Source organism: Bubalus kerabau, chromosome 4 (assembly GCF_029407905.1).
Source record: "Bubalus kerabau isolate K-KA32 ecotype Philippines breed swamp buffalo chromosome 4, PCC_UOA_SB_1v2, whole genome shotgun sequence".
NCBI lineage: Eukaryota > Metazoa > Chordata > Mammalia > Artiodactyla > Bovidae > Bubalus > Bubalus kerabau.
The window spans coordinates 19,553,060-19,576,524 of NC_073627.1; the positions used below are offsets into that span (position 1 = coordinate 19,553,060).

At 49.0% G+C, this 23,465-nt stretch overlaps 1 protein-coding gene across 2 annotated transcripts; it reads left to right on the forward strand.

Moving 5' to 3' along the window:
* Positions 1–1,396: 1,396 nt before the first annotated feature.
* KIF18B (kinesin family member 18B) lies at positions 1,397–23,178 on the forward strand. 2 transcript variants are annotated; one of them, XM_055575670.1, is made up of 16 exons: positions 1,397–1,499; positions 11,394–11,720; positions 12,265–12,422; positions 12,740–12,844; positions 13,049–13,159; positions 13,240–13,437; positions 13,909–14,085; positions 14,697–14,771; positions 14,898–14,998; positions 15,628–15,814; positions 16,172–16,290; positions 19,517–19,722; positions 19,957–20,482; positions 21,410–21,499; positions 22,009–22,112; positions 22,349–23,178. In XM_055575670.1, exons 2-16 carry the CDS (start codon positions 11,402–11,404, stop codon positions 22,453–22,455), a joined length of 2,583 nt encoding a protein of 860 aa, XP_055431645.1. In that variant the 5' UTR covers positions 1,397–1,499; positions 11,394–11,401; the 3' UTR covers positions 22,456–23,178. The 2 variants fall into 2 exon arrangements, with proteins under 2 accessions (XP_055431645.1, XP_055431646.1); XM_055575671.1 differs by lacking the exons at positions 15,628–15,814; positions 16,172–16,290.
* Positions 23,179–23,465: the final 287 nt, after the last annotated feature.

Sequence of the window (23,465 nt, forward strand, 5' to 3'; positions counted from 1 at the left end):
AACTGAGCACCAAAGAATGGATGCTTTTGAACTGTGGTGTTGGAGAAGACTCTTGGGAGTCCCTTGGACTGCAAGGGGATCCAACCAGTCCATCCTAAAGGAGATCAGTCCTGAGTGTTCATTGGAAGGACTGATGTTGAAGCTGAAACTTCAGTACTTTGGCTACCTGATGTGAAGAGCTGACTCATTGGAAAAGACCCTGATGCTGGGAGGGACTGGGGGCAAGAGGAGAAGGGGACGACAGAGGATGAGATGGTTGGATGGCATCACAGACTCAATGGACATGAGTTTGGGTAAACTCTGGGAGTTGGTGATGGACAGGGAGGCCTGGCGTGCTGCGGTCCATGGGGTCGCAAAGAGTTGGACACGACTGAGCAACTGAACTGAACTGAACTGAACCATCTTCACAGTAGACCTGCTAGGGAACTACCACTTTTGCTTTCTTGTGTGCCTCGACCTGCTTATGGTCCTGTGTCGGGGCAGATCAGACTAATGAAAGGGTGGAGCAACTGGCTCCTGACCGCCACCACTGCTTCATCCTAATCAGACTAGATAGCTATCCCCTTATATATGATGAGGCTTAAGACGGTTTTCCATCCATGCTCTTCTGATAAGTCTGAAGGGCAGGATATTTGTCCCATTTTATAGATGAGAAAGAAGCAGCCAGAGAAACGGAAGTGACTTCCACAGTCTCAGCACTAATGGATGATTCTGTCACTAGGGATTGGAATCAGACTTCCTGACTCCAGGGCAAGTCTCTCTCTTCGACCTCCACAAACCCCGGGCTTGGGGATCAGCCTGAGTGTGGCCCACCAGAATCCAAGTAGCTGGCCGCTGTGGAGGATGGAGACAGTGCTGCCCAGAGGTGCCCTAAAGTGTGCTACTCATACTCAACAGTCTGTCCATGATAATCCTGACACTGATAAAGCCAAGTGGGCCATTCTCTGCCTCCGCTGGCTTGAAGTTCATTCTTTGGATGGTCGCGGAAGAGAAGAAACCCTGGACAGCAACTGAAAATCCCTTTTTGGATAAGTGGATGCCGACTGAGACCACAGAAAATGCAGGTTTGAAAACGTGTTTGATGTCTGGCTGCTGCATTTGATGACGAACTCAGTCCCAAGGGTAAGTGAGACAGGCCATAACTGGCCCCCTGGGTACCTCTACCCCATAAAGGTTTCTCCTGCTCTTTCCGATCTCAGGCACACGGCCTCAAACCTCCAGCAAGCAGGAAGGCAAAGTGCGCAAGCGCACTGTGGAAACGCCCGCCAATGCCGAGCTGTACTTTGTTTCTTAGGAAACAGCCAATCAGCGACCCGGGCAGCGACCAATGGGAAGCGCGGAAGAGCCGACCCGGCTAATTTGAACACGCGGCGCGGGCCGGAGGTTGGCGCCGGTAGGGTACTTGGGGAGGGGGCGATCTCTGGTGGTCCGGGTTTCCGGTCTGCTGCGGCTGGACCCTGCAGCGAGCGGCTACACCAGCGACGGAGAACCGACGAAGGGTAAGCACTGGCCCACGGCTGAGCCGGTTCCGCGGGCTCCTGCGCTCATGTCTGGACTCGCGGACCGAGCTGCTGGCGGCGGCGGAAGCCGGAGCCGGGCCTCTGTGCTGTACACAGAGGTGCAGCCTGAAGACCAATCAGGTCCTGGGTGGTGGTCTCCGAACACTGCGTGGGGGCGGGGCGGGGAGAAGTCGCTTCCTTAGATGCCTGCACGGGAGATCTGGACCCTTTGCTTATTTGTACGGGACCTTGACTGGGGCCCGCACGTCTGCACCTCGGCCCAGCCCTCTGTACATCCGCTCTGGGAAAGGTCTTCTTACTCACACGTAAGGAAGAATTGGGTCCTTGCGCGCGCCGGGAGTGAAAACCTGGGACTCTGCACATCTGTATGGAGTAGCCAAGATCCTCTCTGTACATCTATGCAGAACTGTTTGCAGAGCTGTGCCAGGGGTCGTAACTTAGTTACTGGGGCACCTAGTAAATATTTGATTGAATAAAGGAAGGAATGAAAGAACGTCTGCATGACAGAACACCAGGCCTTCTGCTGTTGTTTCTGGGATGCCCTTTCTCTTAGCTTTGACTCTTTAATGTACTGAAGTGACACGGAAAACATAAGCTTGGTCTGTCATGGGAAATAGGTTTTTTTGTTTGTTTCTTTTAACTTCAGACTGTGGATCTTCTGGTATCAGGGGGAAATGCCAGTAGGTCATATAAATTCTGATTATGTTGGCTAACATTTATTGACTTACCAGGTATGACTTAACCCATTTAATTCTCAAAACAACGCAATGGCATAGATACTTATATTTACATTTTACAGGTTAGGAAGCAGAGAAATTAAGCTTAGCTCCAAGGAGAACATCCACAACATTTTTCTGTATAAGCTTCTCCTGGATGTTACCCTACTTTCTCCAGTCTCATCACTATCCTTTCTGGTCACCAAATTCCATGCTTCAAACAACTACCATCATATCCAGTCCTTCTCTGCCTATTTCATGATTGAATTTTTCCACCCTCAGAGAGACTTTAAAGTGTCTCAATTTGTTCCTCTTTATATTTATTATCCAGCCTAGCTCCATTTTTTTTTTTTTTACCTTTTTTTAAAGAAAAAAGTATGCAAGTAGCATATATTTAGAGGTCTTTATAAAAATTGTCTCTGTCTGGCCACAAAGTGAATCTAAAGAGTTTTCAGAGTACTGTACAAACCATATTCTATTTCCACAAGCAGTTAAGCTTAAGATACAAAAGAAAAAGGAATAAACCCACACTTGGATTTAAAAAAAATTTTTTTAATGACTCAGTCAAATAGGATATCATTATTGTAATTAAAAATAATTAGCATTAAACAGTGATAATGCCATTTATAAAACTTGGGTGATGCAGTTAAAGAACACTTAGAGGTAAGTTTATAGTCTTAAATGCTTACATTAGAATATTTTCATTTTCAAGCTCAAAGTGAGGCAGATATCCAATTTTAATAAGATAGAACAGAACAACAGAATAAAAGTGTAGAAAATAAAATGAGTTAAGGGCAAAAATTAATGAAATAGAATTTTACTATATAATAGAGATGATTAACTTAGCCAAGAACTGTATCTTTGAAAAGACTAATAAAAAAGCCAGACCTCTGGTAATATTAAGACTAAAGAAAAGAAACATGAAAAAATGACCTTAGGAATTAAAATAGGGACATAACTTTGGCTACTCAAAGATTAAAAGAGAAAGACTTAAATGGGAACCCTTTTTGATAATGTTTTTGGGCAAATTTCTAAGAAAAACAACTCACCAAAACTGATTAAGAAGCTATGAAAATTTTCAACAAACCTAGGACTACTGAAGAAATTTAATTAGTTTAAAAACTACCTTCTGTGCCATGCCCTGCGGTGCTAAGTCACTTCAGTCGTGTCCAACTCTGTGCAACCCTATAAACTGTAGCTCGCCAGGCTCCTCTGTCCATGGGATTCTTCAAGCAAGAATATTGGAGTGGATTACCATTCCCTTCAAGAGATCATCCCCACCCAGGGATCCAACGGGCTGTTTACGTCTAACCTGCACTGGCAGGCAGGTTCTTTACCACTAGCGCCACCTACCTTCAAGCACATTTAAAAAACCCACCAAATTCCACCAGAAATACACAGGTATCTAAACAGGAAAGTTATGACCAACCTAGACAGCATATTAAAAAGCAGAGACATTACTTTGCCAACAAAGGTCCGTCTAGTCAAGGCTATGGTTTTTTCAGTGGTCATGTATGGATGTGAGAGCTGGACTGTGAAGAAAGCTGAGTGCCGAAGAATTGATGCTTTTGAACTGTGGTGTTGGAGAAGACTCTTGAGAGTCCCTTGGACAGCAAGGAGATCCAACCAGTCCATTCTGAAGGAGATCAGCCCTGGGATTTCTTTGGAAGGAATGATGCTAAAGCTGAAACTCCAGTACTTTGGCCACCTCATGCAAAGAGTTGACTTATTGGAAAAGACTCTGATGCTGGGAGGGATTGGGGGCAAGAGGAGAAGGGGACGACAGAGGATGAGATGGCTGGATGGCATCACTGACTCGATGGACATGAATTTGAGTGAACTCCAGGAGTTGGTGATGGACAGGGAGGCCTGGCGTGCTGCAATTCATAGGGTCACAAAGAGTCGGACATGACTGAGCGACTGAACTGAACTGAACTGAAACGTGTAGAAGGCAATGGCACCCCACTCCAGTTCTCCTGCCTGGAAAATCCCGTGGACAGAGGAGCCTGGTAGGCCGCAGTCCATGGGGTCACGAAGAGTCGGACACGACTGAGCTATTTCACTTTCACTTTTCACTTTCATGCATTGGAGAAGGAAATGGCAACCCACTCCAGTGTTCTTGCCTGGAGAATCCCAGGGACGGCGGAGCCTGGTGGGCTGCTGCCTATGGGGTCGCACAGAGTCGGACACGACTGAAGTGACTTAGCAGCAGCAGCAAACATGTAGAAACTCTCCCTGAAAAAAAAGAAAAGAAAACATTTCCAGTCTATTTTGTTATACCAAAAATGAGGCAGAGAAAATTTCAAGTCATTCTCTTTTATAAATGTAGTTGTAAAAATCTGAAATAAAATATTAGTAATCAGAAGCCAACAATGTATTAAAAAAACTACAGTATGATCATATTGGATTTATCGCAGGAATGGGAGAATAGTTTAATGCTACAAGATCTATTCATACAGTTTACACATTTACAGATTAAAGGAAAAAAACATATTCCATTAGGCACAAAAGTATAAGTCAATAACCATTTATGTTTTTTATTTTAATGGTAAGCTGGAAATAGAGGCGGGCTTCCCTGATAGCTCAACTGGTAAAGAATCTGCCTGCAATACAGGAGACCTGGGTTCGATCCCTGTGTTGGGAAGGTCCCCTGGAGAAGGAAATGGCTACCCACTCCAGTATTCTGGCCTAGAGAATTCTATGGACTGTATAGTCCATGGGGTCACAAAGAGTTGGACACGACTGAGAGATCTTCACTTCACTTCACTTCAGAAATAGAGGCAAATCTCCTTAAACCAACACAAAAGTGAAATAATAGGAACATTCCCTATAAAATTGGGAAAGAGACAAGATTGCTCACTATTGCTGCTTTCTTTTTTTTTCAGTCTGTATAATTTTATTTAGTTAGTTATTTTTGGCTGTGCTGGGTCTTCTTTGCTGTGCAGGCTTTTCTCTAGTTGTGGCAAGCCAGGGCTACCCTCTGGTTGTGGTGCGGTGGCTTGTTTTGTTGCAAAGCACAGTCTCTAGGGCTCAAGGGCTTCAGCAGTTGCAGCACATGGCATTCTATAGTTGTGGCTCCCAGGCTCTAGAGCACAGGCTCGATAGCTGTGGCATGAGGGCTTAGTTGCTCTGCAGCATGTGGGATCTTCCCAGACCAGGGATTGAACCTGTGTCTCCTGCTTTGCCAGGTGGATTCTTTACCACTGAGCCACCAGGGAAGCCCCTATTGCTGCTTTCAAAATTGTACCCAGGGTCCTAGCTAGACAAGAAAAATAAATGTCCTAGCCTGCAAGACAAGAAGAATAAAAAATGATTAGAAAGGAATAAACAAAACTGTCCTTAGTTACAGTTTTGTCTTTTTCAAAAAACAAAAGAACACAGTGCTATCTCTGCACTACCACCCATAGAAAGAAAAAGGCATCTTTGGACGTTTTTCACTAAGGTGAGGGGACGTGGGACTTGCAAAAGCTCAGGTAGAGGGCAGAACAGCCTTGGATGAAGAGCAGTGCCTCTGATGACAGGACAAAGTCAAGTTCTGGCCTTGCTACTTACCACTGATGTGACAATGTCCTTCCTGAGCCTCAGTTTGCTTTGTAGAGTAGGGATGTAACAATTGTATCAATAACTACAGAATGAGATTGTTGTGAAAGTTAAACGAAACCCTTGTAAAGCACTTAGCATAGTGCCTGACACATAGTAAGTGCTCAATAAATGTTAGCTATTATATAATCATAATTATTGTTAGGCTTTTGGCTTCAGCCTGGTTTTTCTGGCCTTTATTCATTCATAGGACAAATATATTACACAGTATCTACTGTGTTCTGGATTTGGTTCCAAGTTATCTCGGGGTGCACAGACTGTATCAGCAGAGGGTCCTAATCTCTTGGAGCTTAAGGACAAGAAACACTGCGTTAGAGTTGTGAAGGAGCAATGAAGGGGGCCACAACAACTGCTATAAAAAGTACAACACCCAAGGATAGGCACCTGCCTCCTGAGCTCCCAGTGTCTGCAGGCAGACCCTCTCAAGTCCTCAAGCATTCTTCTTCAGGGGCTTCTGAGGAGCATGGGCTTGTTTGTTCTATCCGTCCCTATAATGGTGGGCAGAGGAAGCTACCCTGAAAACAACCGAATTTTGGCTTCCCATCCCCAGCTTGGCAGCAAACTAGCCTCCAGGTTTTAATGAGCTGCCCCGGGTTAGAAACAGGACGTGACTGTGGCTCGCTCAGAACCCTGAAGATCTTATTAAAGAATCATCTCCCTTGTACTTTGGGCTGAAATGCTCTTTCCAACTGAGGATCAAAGCAAACTTGACAAACGTTCTCTCATTAATCTCCCATCCCCCTGGGGCAGGCACAGATCCGTAGCTGTTCTCTCCAGCTCTCAAAGGGAGAAGCTGATGTGACATCCACGAGGTCTGGCTGGTGGAAAGACCTCCCCAGCAGTCAGAGGCCAAAGCAGAGACCAGGACCCAGGTGTCCTGACTGGGGCCATGCCACTGTCACCCTTCCCCTTCCCCACCTCCTACCCGACGCCCCCAGCACTTTTCGGTAAGAAGGAAAACATCTTATTAGGCAAACAGCCTGCCTCGCTGGCCCTCAGGAGGCGGAGAGGAGAGAATTGCAAAGGTTAGGCGCACTCTGCTGCCAGTGCCCTTTTTAATTTCCTGCTTTGAATGTGACGCTGCTCTGTGGTTCCTCCTCAGCTAACACCCTCTCAATGGGGAGCTGGGACTGGCCTTAAGGCAGCCAGTATAGACTCAGACTGTGGGACCAGGCACCCTTTGCCTTCACTTGCCTGGTCACAGGAGTGGGGTTCCTAGGAATTGCCTGGCAGTCCAGTGGTTAGGACTCTGTGCTTTCACTGCCAAGGGCCCAGGTTCGATCCCTGGTTAAGGTACTAAGATCCTGCAAGCTGTGTGGTGAAACCGAAAAAAAGCGAAGTTCCCTGGAGGTGGGAATGCGAGGATAGGAAACAGGCATTCTGAGTGTCGAAAATTAGGTTCAGTCCATTTATCTGAAAGTGTTTGCAGAAGGCATAATGCTAGTTACATGAAAGGGATTATAATTATTATACAAACATAAGGGACCATTACAACAATGTAAGCATGAGAGCGTAGTATATAATGTCATTACGAGGCAGTGTAGCAGGCTCTATGGCCAGACTGCCTGGGTTGGAACCAGGATTCATCACTCACTACCACTGGGATCTTGGGCAAGTTGTTTAACCCTTTCTGTCTCAATTTTGTCCTTGAAAAATGACTGAGAATAGTATCTATTAGGACTTACCTGGCAGTTCAGCAGTTAAGATTCCCTGCTTGCACTGTGAGGTTTCAATCCCCTGGTCTGGAAACAAAGATGCCTCATGCTGCCAGGTGTGGCCCAAAAGTAAAAAATAGATAAATAATAATAATAGTATCTATCTTGTGGGGTCGCAACAGAGTCGAAAGGAGATGAAAAGTGTAAGGTGTCTAGAACAGTTCCTGAGTGGACACTTACCTATTATGTTTATTATTGTGATGGCCTGATGGCTGAGACAAGAATAGAATTAATTAAACTCAGAAAAATAATCATTGGTTGACATCTCTGTTCTGTGTGGGGAAGAAGTTGGGAAGTTTAGGGGTGAAGGACAAGAGTTTGAAGGCAACTCGGTTCTGCCTCATCCCCCAAGGAAAACATGAGTTGTTGGCTGGAGTATTAGGTGAAATCCCACGTTTCTTTGCTGCATGACCTTGGTAATGGTGACCTGTTGGCAGAACCTACTCTTTCCTAGGAAAGCATTCATCTATTCCTATCCCCCCAACCTCGAACAGCTCCCCCCGCCCTTTTCTTATCCCTGTTAATATATTCCTAGACTTGAGCTGGACTTTTCCAGGAATATCTGTGATTCCTGCATTCCAGAATTTCCATCTTTACCCTTGGTAGGCTGGCTTGAAGGAGAAATGAAAAAAGCACACAGAAAGGTCTGAGGGGAATTCAAGAGGGAATACACAAGTAAGCTTTTGGAATGACTACCAGGGCAACATTAGGAAATCTATCCATGTCACCCTGTACATGAACAGACTAAAGGAGAAACACCGTGTGATCATCTGCCAAAAAAGCATTCGATAGAATTTAGCACCCATTCCTAATGGGTAGTGGAGGGTGGGGAACTAAATATAGACGAGCTAAAAATAGAAAGTAATTGTCATTATTTGCAAACTTATCATCATTTAATTGAAAAACCTGAGAATCAATGACAATCTAATAGAACTCATAAGGGAGTTCAACAAGGTGGCCAGATACAAGATCCGCATATACGAGATCCGCATACAGAAATCGGTAGCTTTCCTATGTTCTGGCAAAACGAATTAGAAAATGTAATTTTTAAAAGAGCCTATTTCCAATATAGCAAAGACTGTACAGTAACTATTTGTAAATCTATCAAGAAATTTACAAAATTTATGTGAGGAAAATAATAAAACTTTACTAAAGATTATAAAGTTGTGAATGATGAAAAGAGATACAATATTCCTATATGGAAGACTTCATATTGTAAAGATGCTAATTCTCATATTAATCTATAAATTCAAAATAATTCCAATTAAAATCTTAGCAGGATTTTTCATAGAACTTCATAAGCTGACTCTAAAATCATATAAAGATAAGCTGCCCAAGAATGTCCAAGAAAAAGAACAGTAAGTGGTATAGAACCACAGTAATTACAACAGTGAGTTACTGGAAAAGGAAAACAATGGAGAATCCAGAAACAAATTCATGTTTATATGAGAATTTAGTTATGTTAAATGTGGCATTTAAATTAGTGGAGAATGAATTCACTGTTTAATAAATGATCTTGAGATAATTGCTTGCCATTTGGAAAGAAATGATATTTAGAAATATTCTCATACCATTCGCATACACAAAAATAAATTCCATCTGGATAAAGACCTAAATGTAAGAAAGGAAAAGTATTAGAAATATTTTTAAAAAGTGTTTATTACTTTGGGGAAGGACTGTCTTCTTAAATATGACATGAAAATAACAAAAGAAGAGGTTGACATATTTGACCATTTGAAAACTGGAAATTTCAAGTATGGCCGGAGTAGGATATTTCTTCAAGAATGCATAGTTGGGGTACTTCCCTGGTGGTTCAGTGGCTGAGACTCTGTTCCAATGCAGGTGGCTCAGGTTCAATCGCGGGTCAGGCAGCTAGATCCCACATGCCACTAAATAGTTTGCATGCCGCAACTGAACATCCCACATGCCAAAATGAAGATGGAAGATCCTGCATGCTGCAGCTAAGACCAGGCGCAGCCAAAAAAAAAATAAAAATTTTTTAAAAAGAGTACATGATTGATTTGATGCCAAGAATAATATCAAGTAATTTACCACGCCAACAAAATACAGGAGAAAAAAAGCATATAATCATATCAGGAGATGCTGAAAGAGCATCAGATAAAGTTCTAGATATTCCTGATAACAACTCTGAGTAAAAATAAGAACAGATGAAATTACTAGTATGATAATGAGCTATTTGTCTAAAAGTCGAAAACTAATATCTCTATAAAGCAGTAAAGATCAAGATCCTTTAAGATCAAAAACAAGACAGGGGTGCCTATTTTCATCATTACCATTTAACTCAAGGGAATGCAATAGACAATAAATGAAATATTTAGTATAATCATGGAGAAGAAAGGGTAAAAAAATTATTTTCTGATATACAATTGTGTACTCAGAAAACTCAATAAGCTTTAATAAAAAACAGTTGGAATTAATAAGAGAGTTTGAGGATTGTAGGTAAAAGACAAATATGTAAAAATCAATCATGTTTTTCCCTACTTGTGTTTACCGCCTGGAAATGGAGATTGGGGAAGGTATTCCATTCATAATAGCAATTAAGTTCATAAAGTACTTGGGAATTATATTAAAAGAACAATGACATTAAAAAAAAAAAGACAGAAAATATCTGAATCTACAAAAAATACCTGAACAAATCAAAAGGTAATAGCCATGTTCTTATATGAAAACATCTAATATAAAATAAATATCATATCAGGAGATGCTGATTAATTTAATATTAATTAATATTAGTTCCAATTGTAATCCCAGCTGGGCTTTTTGAGGGGGAATTGGTTCTGAAATGGAGACGGAATTGATAAAGATATTCTTAAAGTCAAATAGAAAAAAAATGATTGAAAATAGCCAAGAAAATCATGAAAAAGTAAGCTGGGGGTAGATATTCTTAAAGTCAAATAGAAAAAAAATGATTGAAAATAGCCAAGAAAATCATGAAAAAGTAAGCTGGGGGTAGATATTCTTAAAGTCAAATAGAAAAAAAATGATTGAAAATAGCCAAGAAAATCATGAAAAAGTAAGCTGGGGGTAGGGTTAGGTCTGGCCTTGCTAGATAAGAAGCAACTGCGGGGACTTCCCTGGTGGTCAGTGGTTCAGACTCCATGTTCCTATTGTGGGTGGCTGGGTTTGACCCCATGTCACAACCGAGACCCACTGTGGTCAAATAAATGAATAAAAAAATTTTTTTTTAAGGAATGGTGTTCCTTTTAAAAGGAACTATTGTGTTGGCACAGGAATAGACAGATTAGTGGAACATAATAGAAAGCCCACCTATACAGTCACCTGGATATGGCAAAGGTGGTATTTCAAGAGAAAAAGACATGTGCTGTGCTGTTCTTAGTTGCTCAGTCATGTCTGACTCTTTGTGACCCCATAGACTGCAGCCCTCCAGACTCCTCTGTCCATAGAAATTCTCCAGGCAAGAATACTGGAATTACTACACCCTTCTCCAGGGGATCTTCCCAACCCAGGGATTGAACCCAGGTCTCCCACTTTGCTAACGGATTCTTTACCATCTGAGCCACCAGGGAAGCCCAGGAATACTGGAGTAGGTAGCCTATCCCTTCTCCAGGGGATCTTCCCTACCCAGAAATCGAACTGGGGTCTCCTGCATTGCAGGCAGATTCTTTACCAGCTGAGCTACCAGGGAAGAAGAAAGATATTTGTTAGTAATTGGTGCTGGCATCAATAATTTTATTCTCTCGAGGTATAAAACGGAGATGAGCTGTAGAGGAGGTGGGAGAAGGCCCCTGAATACTAGACTGAGGAATACCCGGTCAGGCCTGAGTGAGATTGGTCCTCATCTCCATCGCCTCTGTGCCCAGGTGTTGCCATGATAATGGCAGTGGAGGACAGCATGTTGCGGGTCGTGGTGCGGCTGCGGCCCCCCACTCCGAAGGAGCTGGAGAGTCAGCGGCGGCCTGTGGTTCAGGTGGTAGACGAGCGTGTGCTGGTGTTCGACCCTGAGGAGCCCGATGGGGGCTTCCTTGGCCTGAAATGGGGCAGCGCCCAAGATGGCCCCAGGAAGAAGGGCAAAGACCTGACGTTTGTCTTTGACCGGGTCTTTGGTGAGACGGCCACCCAGCAGGATGTGTTCCAGCACACCACCCACAGCATCCTGGACAGCTTCCTCCAGGGCTACAACTGCTCAGGTGAGCCCGCCTGCCCCTCCGCTGGGCACCAGATGAGGAAGGCTCTGGCCCTGCCTTCTCTGTGGGCCCCTCACTCTGTCTTCTCTGGTGTGGGGGCCACTCTGCTGGGCCCTGGGATACAATAGGTCAGACAGACAGGGTTCCTGCCCTCTGGATGCTTACAGTCTAGAGCAGGGAGAAGACCCATCACAAAATCACACCTGCAAGTGTGTGCTTACCAGCTGAGCTATATGAAGTGAGGGAAAGAACTGTGGGCTTTCCATAGAGGAAGCTACCCAGGCTGCAGAAGGTGCCCCGAGGGAGGGACGAGCTTCCACCCGTGGTGGAGACCCCTCTGCCCTCAAGTCCACAGGCCTACAGGGGGACCAGGAAAGGACACGGAGAACTCAACAGCTGGGAACGTGGGGGCTGCGGGTGGGTGGGAGCAGTGCAACCATGCATGCGGAAGGAAGCAAAGGGGTTTGGAGGAGGAGAGGGGCTAACCAGATGAAAATGCCCTGGAGGAGCCCTCTCACCACCCTCCTCCCTACTCTGTCCTCTCTAGTGTTTGCCTATGGGGCCACCGGGGCCGGGAAGACACACACCATGCTGGGAAGAGAGGGGGACCCTGGCATCATGTACCTGACCACCATGGAGCTGTACAGAAGACTTGAGGCCTGCCGGGAGGAGAAGAGATTCGAGGTGCTCATCAGCTACCTGGAGGTACAGCTGTTGGCGCCCCAGGACAGGGCAGCCTCATCCCTCATTCTCACAACCACCTGAAGAGGGAGTGGGGTGGAGCAGGCAGGAGGGGCAGAGGGTAGGAGGAAGTGGGAGGACGGGGGCCCAGAGGGCGGACACAGCTCCAAGAGAAACTGCGTGTGAACTGACCCTAGTCGTCACGTTACGTCATCTCGCAAGGGTCATTCACCAAGCATGTCTTGTCATTTTCTCTGGCCCAGGAATCCCCCAGCCCCCTAGGGGAGAGACTTCCTGACCAGCCTCTCCACCAGACCCCTCCCTGATTCCTTTCTCCTCAGGTGTACAATGAGCAGATCCACGACCTCCTAGAGCCCAAGGGTCCCCTTGCCATCCGTGAGGACCCCGACAAAGGGGTGGTGGTACAAGGACTTTCCTTCCACCAGGTAAGACTTGGGCTTAGGTGGTACAGGCAGCCCCACTGGTCCTCTGGGATCCCCTCACCAGGCAGTTTGGGGATGTCCTGGATCCTGTCGGGGTGGCAGTGGTGATAGCATGGAGGTGACATTGGTTCTGAAGAGCGGCCCTTCTGCTGGGAAAAGTCCTGGTTGGAGAGACCACAGCCCCCTCCCTTCGTGTCTCTTCTGCAGCCAACCTCAGCTGAGCAGCTGCTGGGCATGCTGACCCGGGGGAACCGTAACCGCACGCAGCACCCCACTGATGCCAATGCTACGTCCTCCCGCTCCCATGCCATCTTCCAGGTGAGCAGGGGCCACAGGCCAGGACCTGAGTCTGGACTCCTGGTGGCCAGCATCCCCTCACCACGGCCTTCTGCCCCCAGATCTTCGTGAAGCAGCAGGACCGGATCCCAGGTCTGACCCAGGCCCTTCGTGTGGCCAAGATGAGCCTCATCGACCTGGCGGGCTCGGAGCGGGCGTCCAGCACCCACGCCAAGGGGGAGCGGCTACGGGAGGGAGCCAACATCAACCGCTCGCTGCTGGCCCTCATCAATGTCCTCAACGCCCTGGCGGATGCAAAGGTAAAGCTGCACGGAGCCAGGCTCCTCCCCAGGGCAACAACCCAGTGCCAAGGACGAGGGTCCCTCCCTCCAGCCCTGGGTCAAAATTCCCTGGTGGTCCAGTGGTTAGAACTTGGTGCTTTCATTGTAGTGGACCAGGTTCAATCCCTAGTTGGAGAACTAAGATCTTGCAAGCCCAGCAGCTTAGTCAGAAAAAAAAAAAAAACAAAAGCAAAAACATGGACTTCCCTGGAAGTTTAGTGGCTAAGACTCCACGCACCCATGCAGGGGACCTGGGTTCCATCCCTGGTCAGGAAACTAAATCCCACATGCCACTACTAAGACCCAGTGCAGCCAAATAAATACATTTAAAAAAAAAAAATATATATATATATATATATCAAAATACCCCAAAAAACCCCAAGGCTACCAAGTACCGGCCTGGGTCTGTCTAGTCTAGACATTCACTCCATGCCCACCCACCGTCCCCAGGGCCGAAAGTCTCATGTGCCATACCGGGACAGCAAGCTGACCCGCCTCCTCAAGGACTCCATCGGGGGCAACTGCCGAACGGTGATGATCGCTGCCGTCAGCCCCTCCAGCCTGACCTACGAGGATACCTACAACACCCTCAAGTATGCCGACCGGGCCAAGGAGATCAAACTCTCGGTGCGTGCCAGCCAGGATGCCAGCCTGGGGTGGGGGTGTAGGGGTGTCGGGGGAGCCCCCAGACTGGGAGGAGGAGGGGACAGGACCCACCAGCTTCCTTCAGTACCTGAAGCGAGCATTCCCGCAAGGCCCAGAGGAGAGGTGACCCAGTCTTCGTCCTTCAAATACCACAGCACCGGGATGGTTGAGGCTGAATTATCTCAAGAGGAAAGCAACAGAACGGAGTGGCCGAGTGTCAGCCAGTGATCTTTGTCAAATTTGTTTTTAGCAGCAGGCCCTTATTTTTGGTAAAACAACATATAATGCAGATAGAAGCAGAGTTGCCTGGTTTCCCCTGCCTCCCACAGGGAGCCCCGGGGCTCCCGGATCCACTGCTGCAAAGCCCCTGGGCTGGGAAGAGCGTATGGGTCAGGGAACCCAGGGTCTCGGGGTCAAATGCAAGCTCTCCTCCTGCTGTGTTAGGTGAGCCTCTGGTCTCCCCGTTTCCTCAGTCCTGAGGGTGAGAAGCCGGGGTGTGAGTGAGGTGCCTAGCAGTGTCTGGCCGTTGGAAGTAGTTGCCAAAAGCTGCTTTGAATAAACAAACAGATCTCTCCCCTGTGTCCCCACCTCAGCTGAAGAGCAACGTGATCAGCCTGGACTGTCACATCAGCCAGTACGCCACTGTCTGCCAGCAGCTCCAGGCTGAGGTGAGGAGCCGCCTGGGGAACTTGACCGGGGGGCAGGGCACTCGGGGGGCAACTCATGGGGGAGGTTGCTCTGCCACCACCCTGCGCTCAGCCGGGGCTCTGAGGGGATGGGCTGCTTTGTTCCAGGTGGCCGCCCTGAGGGAGAAGCTCCGGGTGTATGAGGCAGGAGCCCAGGCCCCACGGCACGACGCTCCACTGTCCCCCAAGCCAGGCACTCCGCATCAACCGTGAGTTCTGTCACCCTATCCTGCCCCGTCCTTTCCCCAGCCTGTGGAGGGCTAGGACTCCTAGATTCTGTTCTGGCACCTGGGGTTAGGGATTTTCATTCAGTGCCCAGCATTCTGATTGTCACCTAGAATGTTCTGTGCTGGAGGAGCAAATCATACCCCAGTCCATATAAGCAGCATCTGCTATTCACAGGAAGGTGCGTTCAAGGGGTGGGTGTCATTGTTTTCTGGGCTTCCCAGGTGGCACTACTGGTAGAGAACCTGCCTGCCAATGCAGGAGATGTAAGAGAAGCAGGTTCGATCCCTGGGTTGGGACAATCTCCTAGAGGAGGGCATGGCAACCGACTCCAGTATTCCTGCCTGGAAAATCCCATGGACAGAGGAACCTGGCGGGCTACAGTCCACGGGGTCACAAAGAGTTGGACATGCCTGAAGTGACTTAACGTGCCCACACGTTAAACCAGAAAATCCTTGACTCCTTCTTCACCCCCAGCTACTACCCACCTGTTACCTGAGCATCCAACCCCTTACAGACTCTGTACCACCTGAAGCCACAGAGATCCTGCCCCTCTCTGCTTTTTCCACTTGTCCCTGCTTCACACCTTGCAAACCTCTCCTTTCCTCCTTAGCCTCCCCAGCTGCCCCTCACCGTCCCATCTCCCCAGCCAGCCCCGCACCCCAGAGCTCCAGCCAGGGTCAGCAGTCCTTCAAGAGGAGAGCCTGGGGTCAGAGGCCCCAGGGGAGAAGGTCGTGGATGGGAACTCCTCAAATAGGGAGCAGCCCCCAGAGGACAAGGATGAAGGCCCAGCCAAGGAGGTAGGGCTTGGAGCTGGTGGAATATTGGAAGAAAATCCCCTCCCCCAACTCATGGGTCCCTTCAGTCCTGGCTTCTCTGCTTGGATGGCTTATATCTCAGTCATTGGGAGACTTTCAGATTCTGTGCAGGAAGAACTAGTCAGATCCGGTGTGTCTGAAAGCAGGGAGCCTGTGTGTTACCAGAAAAGGAGGAGGAAGGGAGGACCTGAACTGGGAGAGAGAAGGACCCTACAAGGACCAAGTCATTCCAGGAGCTGTCATTCCCATTCTTGAAGGATGGGTGGGTTTCAGGAGCTGTGCAGGTAAAGCGAGGGGGGCTGCCCTGGGCTCTCTACCTGTGACACTCTTCCTCTCTAGCTTCCAACCCAGGTGCCGGAACAGAACCTCAGACACCCATCGCCCAGGTCCCCTGACCTGACCAAGCCAGTCGTGGACCACCTCCCACTACCAAACCTGGACAGGGACCGTTCTAAGCAGTAGGTATCTTGCTCCTCTCCAGGCTCCAAGGCGGGAGGTGATGGGTTCCAGGCCCCCTGGAAGGAGAAAAGTGAAAGTCGCTCAGTCGTTTCTGACTCTCTGCAACCCCACAGACTGTAGCCTGCCAGGATCCTCTGACCATGGAATTCTCCCTGGAAGGAGAAGTGGTGCCAAGCATATCATAGAAGCTCTGTTTGTGTTTTAGTTAAAGAGGCAGGTCTTTATTTTTTTGGCTGCGCTGGGTCTTCATTGCTGCATATGGGCTTTCTCCAGTTGCGGCAAGCAGTGAATATTCTTCATTGCAGAGGCTTCTCTTGTTGTGCCTCATGGGCTGTAGAGAGCAGTCTCAGTACTTGTGGTGCACAGGCTTAGTTGCTCCAAGGCACGTGGGATCTTCCTAGATCAGGGATCAAACCCCGTGTCCCCTGCATTGGCAGACGGATTCTTAACCACCACACCAGGGAAGTCCAAGAGGCAAGTCTTTTGTCATCCAATTGTCCCATACCTGCTGTCAACAATTTGATATTATCGCCTACTCTGTTTACGTAGCAGCCTCTCTTTATTACTCTGTAGCTGGCAGTTTGACAAGAGGGAAGCAAAACACCAAATTCCATCCAGACAGCTGGCGAATGCCAAGGTAGGGCAGGGCTGCCTGGGGCTGGAGCTATGCTTTCCAGTCTAAGGGCCAAGCTACCCGTGCTCAGCCAAGAGAAGTTGGGCGGCTGCTGAGGATGGGACAGCCTTCCTGAGTCAGGTGTTTGTCGTCTGTCTCATCGACAGATTGACTGAGGCTATTTCTCCTCAGAAGTAAATACAAACCCAGAGAGAAATGGCTTTTGGATCAGTCTTTCCGTGCTTAATAGAGAGGTGCTGCTAGTATTTTCTTCCTTGGCCCCCAGAACATAAATTCTCTGCCACTTAGCTTTGCTGCTGCCAACCCGACACCTCCCTCCACAGCACGCCTCACGCTAGGCAGTGTATTTAAAGCTTCCGGACAGAAGGGCCTGTTTAATTTTATTTCTTGTTGAGGAGTGTCTGTTCCCGACTCAGCAAAAATGCTGCAGCCTGAATAATCAGTGGCTTATTATCTGTCTCCTGCTGCCGACTCCCCAGGGCCCAGGAGTGGCAGGAATGGACTGGCGGGATGCCCCCCTGGGCCCCCAGGGAACAACCATGGGCTGCCACTAATGACTCAGGGTCTCTTGGCCTGGAGTCCCCCGTTGCGAAGATGGGGGACACCAGGGTTCTCATTTCTGCTTTGCCTCTGATTTTGTTGTTTCTGACAAGTGGCTTCTACCTTGGCTACGATTTGGGCATCAAGGTCCAGAGCTAATAATGTTGTTTAGTTGCTAAGTTGTGTCTGACTCTTTTGCTCCCCCATGGACTATAGCCCACCAGGCTCTTCTGTCCATGGGATTTCCCAGGCAGGAATACTGGAGTGGATTACCATTTCCTTCTCCAAGAGATCTTCCTGACCCAAGGATCAAACCTGTGTCTCCTACATTGGGAGGCAGGTTCTTTACCCCTGAGCCACCAGGGAAACAGAGCTAATAACAGATACTAATAAAAGTGATGGAAGACCCAAAGTATCAGGGGTTGTGGAACATTCTAGATCCGCAGCCCCTGATACTTGGGAATACCCTAACAACCAGAAAATCGAAAATAATTTCACTTTGACTTTAGAATTTAGAATCTTAGACTACTGGGAAACAGTAGATTTTAGATTTTCCAGTTCAGTGGTTTTTCAGAATTTTTTTTAGCAGCAAAGCCCTGTCTTCAAATGAAATCTTATCCTGAGGTCTAATATGTAGAACAGATAAAGCAGAGCTGTTCCATTAAAAATGTCCTCTGATGGGTTTATTGAAACCTAAATTGAAAACTCGTGATATAGACCAACTCCCCATTTGCCAGGGCTACAGGACGAGAGGGACAGAGTCAGACCTGGGTCATCTGACAGCCAAGTCAGAGCATTTGTCCCTAGATGCCCACTTTTCTCAGTTGTCTTATTTTTGTATAATTTGTGGCTCAGGCAGATATAGAATGAGTTTCTGCAGTGTCCTTTTTAATTTATATCCTGCCTTCTTTCAAAGGGGCCTGGAGGCTGCTTTATAAAATGAGTTTGGGCTCCCTGTGCACACACTGAGGGCAGAGGAGGGGGCTCAGAGATGCCCAGGCAGGTAGTGCTACCCAGGGATAAATGATTGGCCATGAATAATCCCCACCGAGATAATTGTGTTTATTCTTTTATCATAGGTGTGCCTCACAGAAAGAAAATTTGCTTTATTAGAATCTAAATTTATAACACCAATAATCACATTATCCTCGTAATTTCCTTTAAATGGCCCCTCAGTGCATGCAAAGTACATGTTAATACACACACACTCTTTCAGGATCCCAATTGTTAAATAGAAAGTGCAGGCTGAATGCATTTTTGAGGGTCTCCTCAGAACCAAAGATCAAATGGCCTGTCTTATTTAATCTCCTCTTATCCTAATGAGGTAGATGGCATGATTATTATTATTATAATAGAATATAATAATTAGCTAACCTTACAGTGCTGAGTATGTACCAATTACTCATTAAACACTTTATATCTAAAATAACCCATTTGGGGACTTCGCTGGAGTCCAATGGTTAGGACTCTAAATTTTCACTGCTGAGGGTCCGGGGTTCAATTCCTAGTCAGGGAACTAGGATCCCACAAGCTGCCAGGCATGGCCAAAAATTTTAAAAATAACCCATTTCATCTTCCTAGCAATCCTATGAGGTAGCTGCCTGTGTTATCCTCATTTTAGGGATATGGACACTGAGGGTGTGAGGTGATCCAGGGTCACACAGCTGGGAAGTGTTGGAGCTTGAATTTGAGCTGTTGATCTGGCTTGAGCCGGCCTCTTCCCTGCGACCTCTCATGGCCCCTGGGAAATGGACTTACTCCAGATCATGGCACTTGTAGGTGGCAGAGCTGAGAGGAAACTCAGACGTTCCGAGGCCACTCAGTCCCCTTTCCCCACTTCCCAAGTACCGTCTTTGTCAGGGGACATTTTTAGTGGGTGAAGCCTCCCACCATTACCCACGGTCATCTCCCCCAGCCTTGGTCTTCAGCACAACTGGGAGGGTGATGAGGCTGGCCAGGCAGTCCCGTCAAGGCAGAAGGGGTCCAGTGCTTGTGTGCTGCTCGTGGCCGAGAGAGCTGAGGCAGGGCGGGGACCCCTGTGCCTCTTCCAGGTTGGCCCTGAGGGTGCTGTGCCTGGCCCAGCGCCAGTATTCCCTGCTCCAAGCAGCCAACCTCCTGACCCCCGACATGATCGCAGAATTTGAGACGCTGCAGCAGCTGGTGCGAGAGGAAAATGCTGAGCCTGGAGGGGAGGTTTCTGGGGAGCCTGGCCCAGCCAGGAAGGCACCTCTGGCTCAAGAGCTGCGTTCAGAGTCAAGTGAGTCTCAGCCCTGCTCTGCTTCCTTCTGCCAAGGGGTGGCCACAGCCTCAGATGCATGGTTTGTTGGGAGGCTGGACCCCTGGGATCACGGGCATCTGCACAGAGAGGCCCAGGAGTCATGCAGACCTGAGGAGTCAGGCACTCCTGCCTGTCTCGTGTCTCCCCATATTCTAGAAACTCTTCTTTCTTCAACCTGTGATCCCTCTCTGCACCCTCCTCCTCTCTGCCCAGAGTCTGCAGGATACTCGGGCCCCGTTACTCGGACCATGGCAAGGCAACTGAGTGGCCTCGCACACACTCTGGGGGTCCCACCTGGGCCAGACTGCACTCCACCCCAGGCATCTCGGGAAGCCACAGAGAAGAAGAGGAGGAGACCGAGCCCCTCGGAGCCAGACAGCCCCCCGGCCCCAAAACTGAGGACCAAGCGCCAGCGCCAGTCCCTCCTGCCCTGCCTGAAGAGGGGGACCCTGCCTGAGGCTCGGCTTCCATGTGGGCCCAGCACCCCCACAGGGAAGAGAGCCCCCTCTCCCTGCCCATCTCCTCGCTTCTGCCCAGCTACTGTCATCAAAAGCCGGGTGCCCCTGGGCCCTTCCGCTCTGCAGAACTGCTCCACTCCTCTGCCCCTGCCCTCTCGGGACCTCAATGCCACCTTTGACCTCTCCGAGGAGCCCCTTGCAAAGCTGGGCTTCCACGAATGCGTTGGCTGGGACAGTGTCCCCCAGGAGCTAAACAGGCTGGATCAGCCCTTCATCCCCAGGTGAGTCTCCCTTCCAGCCTCCCAACAGGGGATAAGGGGTCAGCAAGGGCCAGAGGTGCTGTCAAAGGGAAGAGGAGACAGTCTGCTCTTGGAGTTGACTCTATGACTCTCCCTTCGATCTGACCAGCATCCTGGCCCAGGGGAGCAGAGGATGAGTTTCTGTCGAGGCATGGCTTCTCTTGGGGGTCCTGCCTTGTCTGTCTATACTTCAGAGCCACCAGCTCTGTGCTGGTTTGTGACATGCCCACAGTAGCTCACAGAAGCCCCCTGCCAGCAGGGAGTAGGAACTAACCCGGGGTGCCCACCCCACTGCATCACTCAGGCCTGGCCTGAGTTCTGTGTTCCTCTGAGAAATACCTGTTTCCACCACTTCCACCCCAGATCCAGCCCAGCATCTGGAACTGGGAAGGGAGGGGAATCCTGAGAAAACTTTATTCAGCGTTTTCTGGTGGAAAGCTGCTTTCCCCCTTGCCCCCTGCCCACATGGAAGGGCGGGGGAGCAGTGGCCAGCTCAGGACCACAAACAGGCTGCAGACTAACCTGGACTCGAACAGGCTGCAGACTAACCTGGACTCAGGAGGCCAAGGGTGGCAGGCTGCCCACTACCCCCCATCCCTCCCACAGCCCGAACCCTCCTCTCGGTAACAAGCTCAGAGCCAGGCAGGTGGAAGGGTGAAACTGTCTGAACTCCAGTTCCCTGGACATGCCACAAACTGACACCTGGATGTTCTCCCAGAACAGGGCTGTCACTCAGCTGTCAGCCAAGGCCGAGTGGGGCAGGGAGAGGAATCCGCCTCCTAGGAGAAGGAAACCTCAGAGGTCATCCTGTCCACCCTCCCAGCCCCACCAGCCTGGGTGCTGGAGAGGGGAGTGGCCAGCACCCATTTCTGGTTCCCTTCTGATCCCTTTGTCTCCCTCCCTCCCCAGCGCCCCCATGCCCCTGTTCACCATGAAGGGCCCCAAGCCAGCATCTTCCTTCTCCGGGACCTCAGCCCGCAAGAAGAGGCGCGCTGTGAGGTGAGGTTGAGGGGATGTGTGGGGTGGAGGCAGAGAAAGAGCTTTTACCAGGGCAGCGGATGCCCAGGCAAACTACAGGCCCTGCACGTGTGTGTGTGCGTGTGTGTGTGTGTGTGTGTGTGTGGACCCCTTGGAGCCAGTAGTGTGGGGGTCTTGTGAGCAGGGCCAGCGACTGATTGTCTGACTGAGGGTCCCGGGTTCCTGCTATTATGGGATTATACTAGAGGTGGGTGTCTCCCTCCTTTGGTAAAGGCTGTGGGCCCCCTCTCCATGAGGGAGACATGTTCGCTGGATAACCCAGACAGTGGACTACCCACCCCTCACCTCTACTTCCCTTCCAAACCCCACTCATCTCCCCTTCCTTTTGATGCCCAGTCTCCCCCTGCTCCTAAGGCTCAGTGTCTAGCTCTCACCACCACCACCCATCCCCCCACCCCCCCATAGTCCACAGACTTGGCTGTGACCTTCCCACCCTCCTTCCTTGCTTCCTTCCTTCCCCCTGACTGCAGTTCCTCCATCTCCCGCTCACTGGGAGTTGCCCGAGGCCGCAGCCGCATCGCCCGCCTTCCCAGCACCACCCTGAAGAGGCCAGCTGGGCCCCTGGCAATCCCAGGTGACTGGCATTTGGGAGCAGGATGGTCTGGGCCACAGTGGCAGATGGAGACAAGAAGTATGGAGGGGACAGGGTGGGCCGAGACCCGGGGGAGAGGAGGGCCTAGGGTCCTTCCAAGCACCTCAGGAATGCTGGTAGGAGGGGAGACATAGGTTTTGGGGTGGGGGAAGGGAATGGTGGGAGGTAACCTCATTTTCTCTTTCCTCCCGACCTCCCCTCATCCAACTGGCCTGCAGAGCCCCCCTCCAGTCCCCACTACCCTGGAAAGCAGAAGAACCAGGAGGAACTGATGGGGGTTAAGGGGGTGCTGTCAGCTGGGAGCTGCTCCATCAAGGTGTCCTGACTGCCTGGCCCCTCTTGGTCCCTGGAGCCGCCTGCACCAGGAGCCCTAACCTGCCTTCCTGGCTCAGAGCAATTAACGCCAACACCCTCTTCCTTTATTAACAGTCCTCCCCCAGCCGTTCATTCTGCTACTCACCCTCTTTATTAATCTCTTGTTACACTCAGCTTCTCAGCGTGTATATATTCATTTGTGAGTGTTAACGTGTTGCTATTTGAAAGGGTGCTGCCATCATTCCCCCTAGTTTATAATGCCGTCCAGGCAGGAGGCTAGCTATGGGGGGCTTTGTGTCCTACCCTCTTTCCCCCACCTCCCACCCCCCCATCTAACACAGGGCTCTGTGCAGTGGAGGAGGGGTGAGCATGGGAAGAGGAGCAGATGGGGGAGAGTCCCAGCTTGGCTCTTCCTGGCTTTTAGAGAAAGGCCTCTTCAGCCCCATCCCCCAAGCCTGAAGCAAGAGCCCAGCCCCTTGCAGCAGTCCTAACGATGATAATGGTGCCTTGATTTCCAAATGAAAAGAGTTGATCATATTTACCCTATTGTAAACAGAATACACACTCAGTATAAGAAGAAATGTAAACCTTAATGCTGCCACCTCGATGTAAGAGCTATTGATACTTGGGTTTATATCCTCTGATCCTTTATTTCTGCATGTATACACCCACATATATATAGGTGGATATATATTTTTTTTATTATAATGATCAATAAACCATCTCCATCCTTGGTGTGTGTTTTTCTCTGTATACCTAGATAGAATAGCAACCTCTTCTGACTCTTTAAGGCCTCAACAAACTTTATTTTTTTGGCTGTGCGGCCTAGGGAGATGTGGGATCTTAGTGCCCTCATCAGGGATCGAACCCTTGCCCCACTGCAGTGGCAATGCGGAGCCTTAACCACTGAACTGCCAGAGAAGTCCCCAAACAATCTTTTTTTTTTTTTTTTTTTTAGAAGCATCTGGGCATAAAAACATCCCCACTGTGCCTCCTTTTGCACCCTTCTGGGTGGGACCT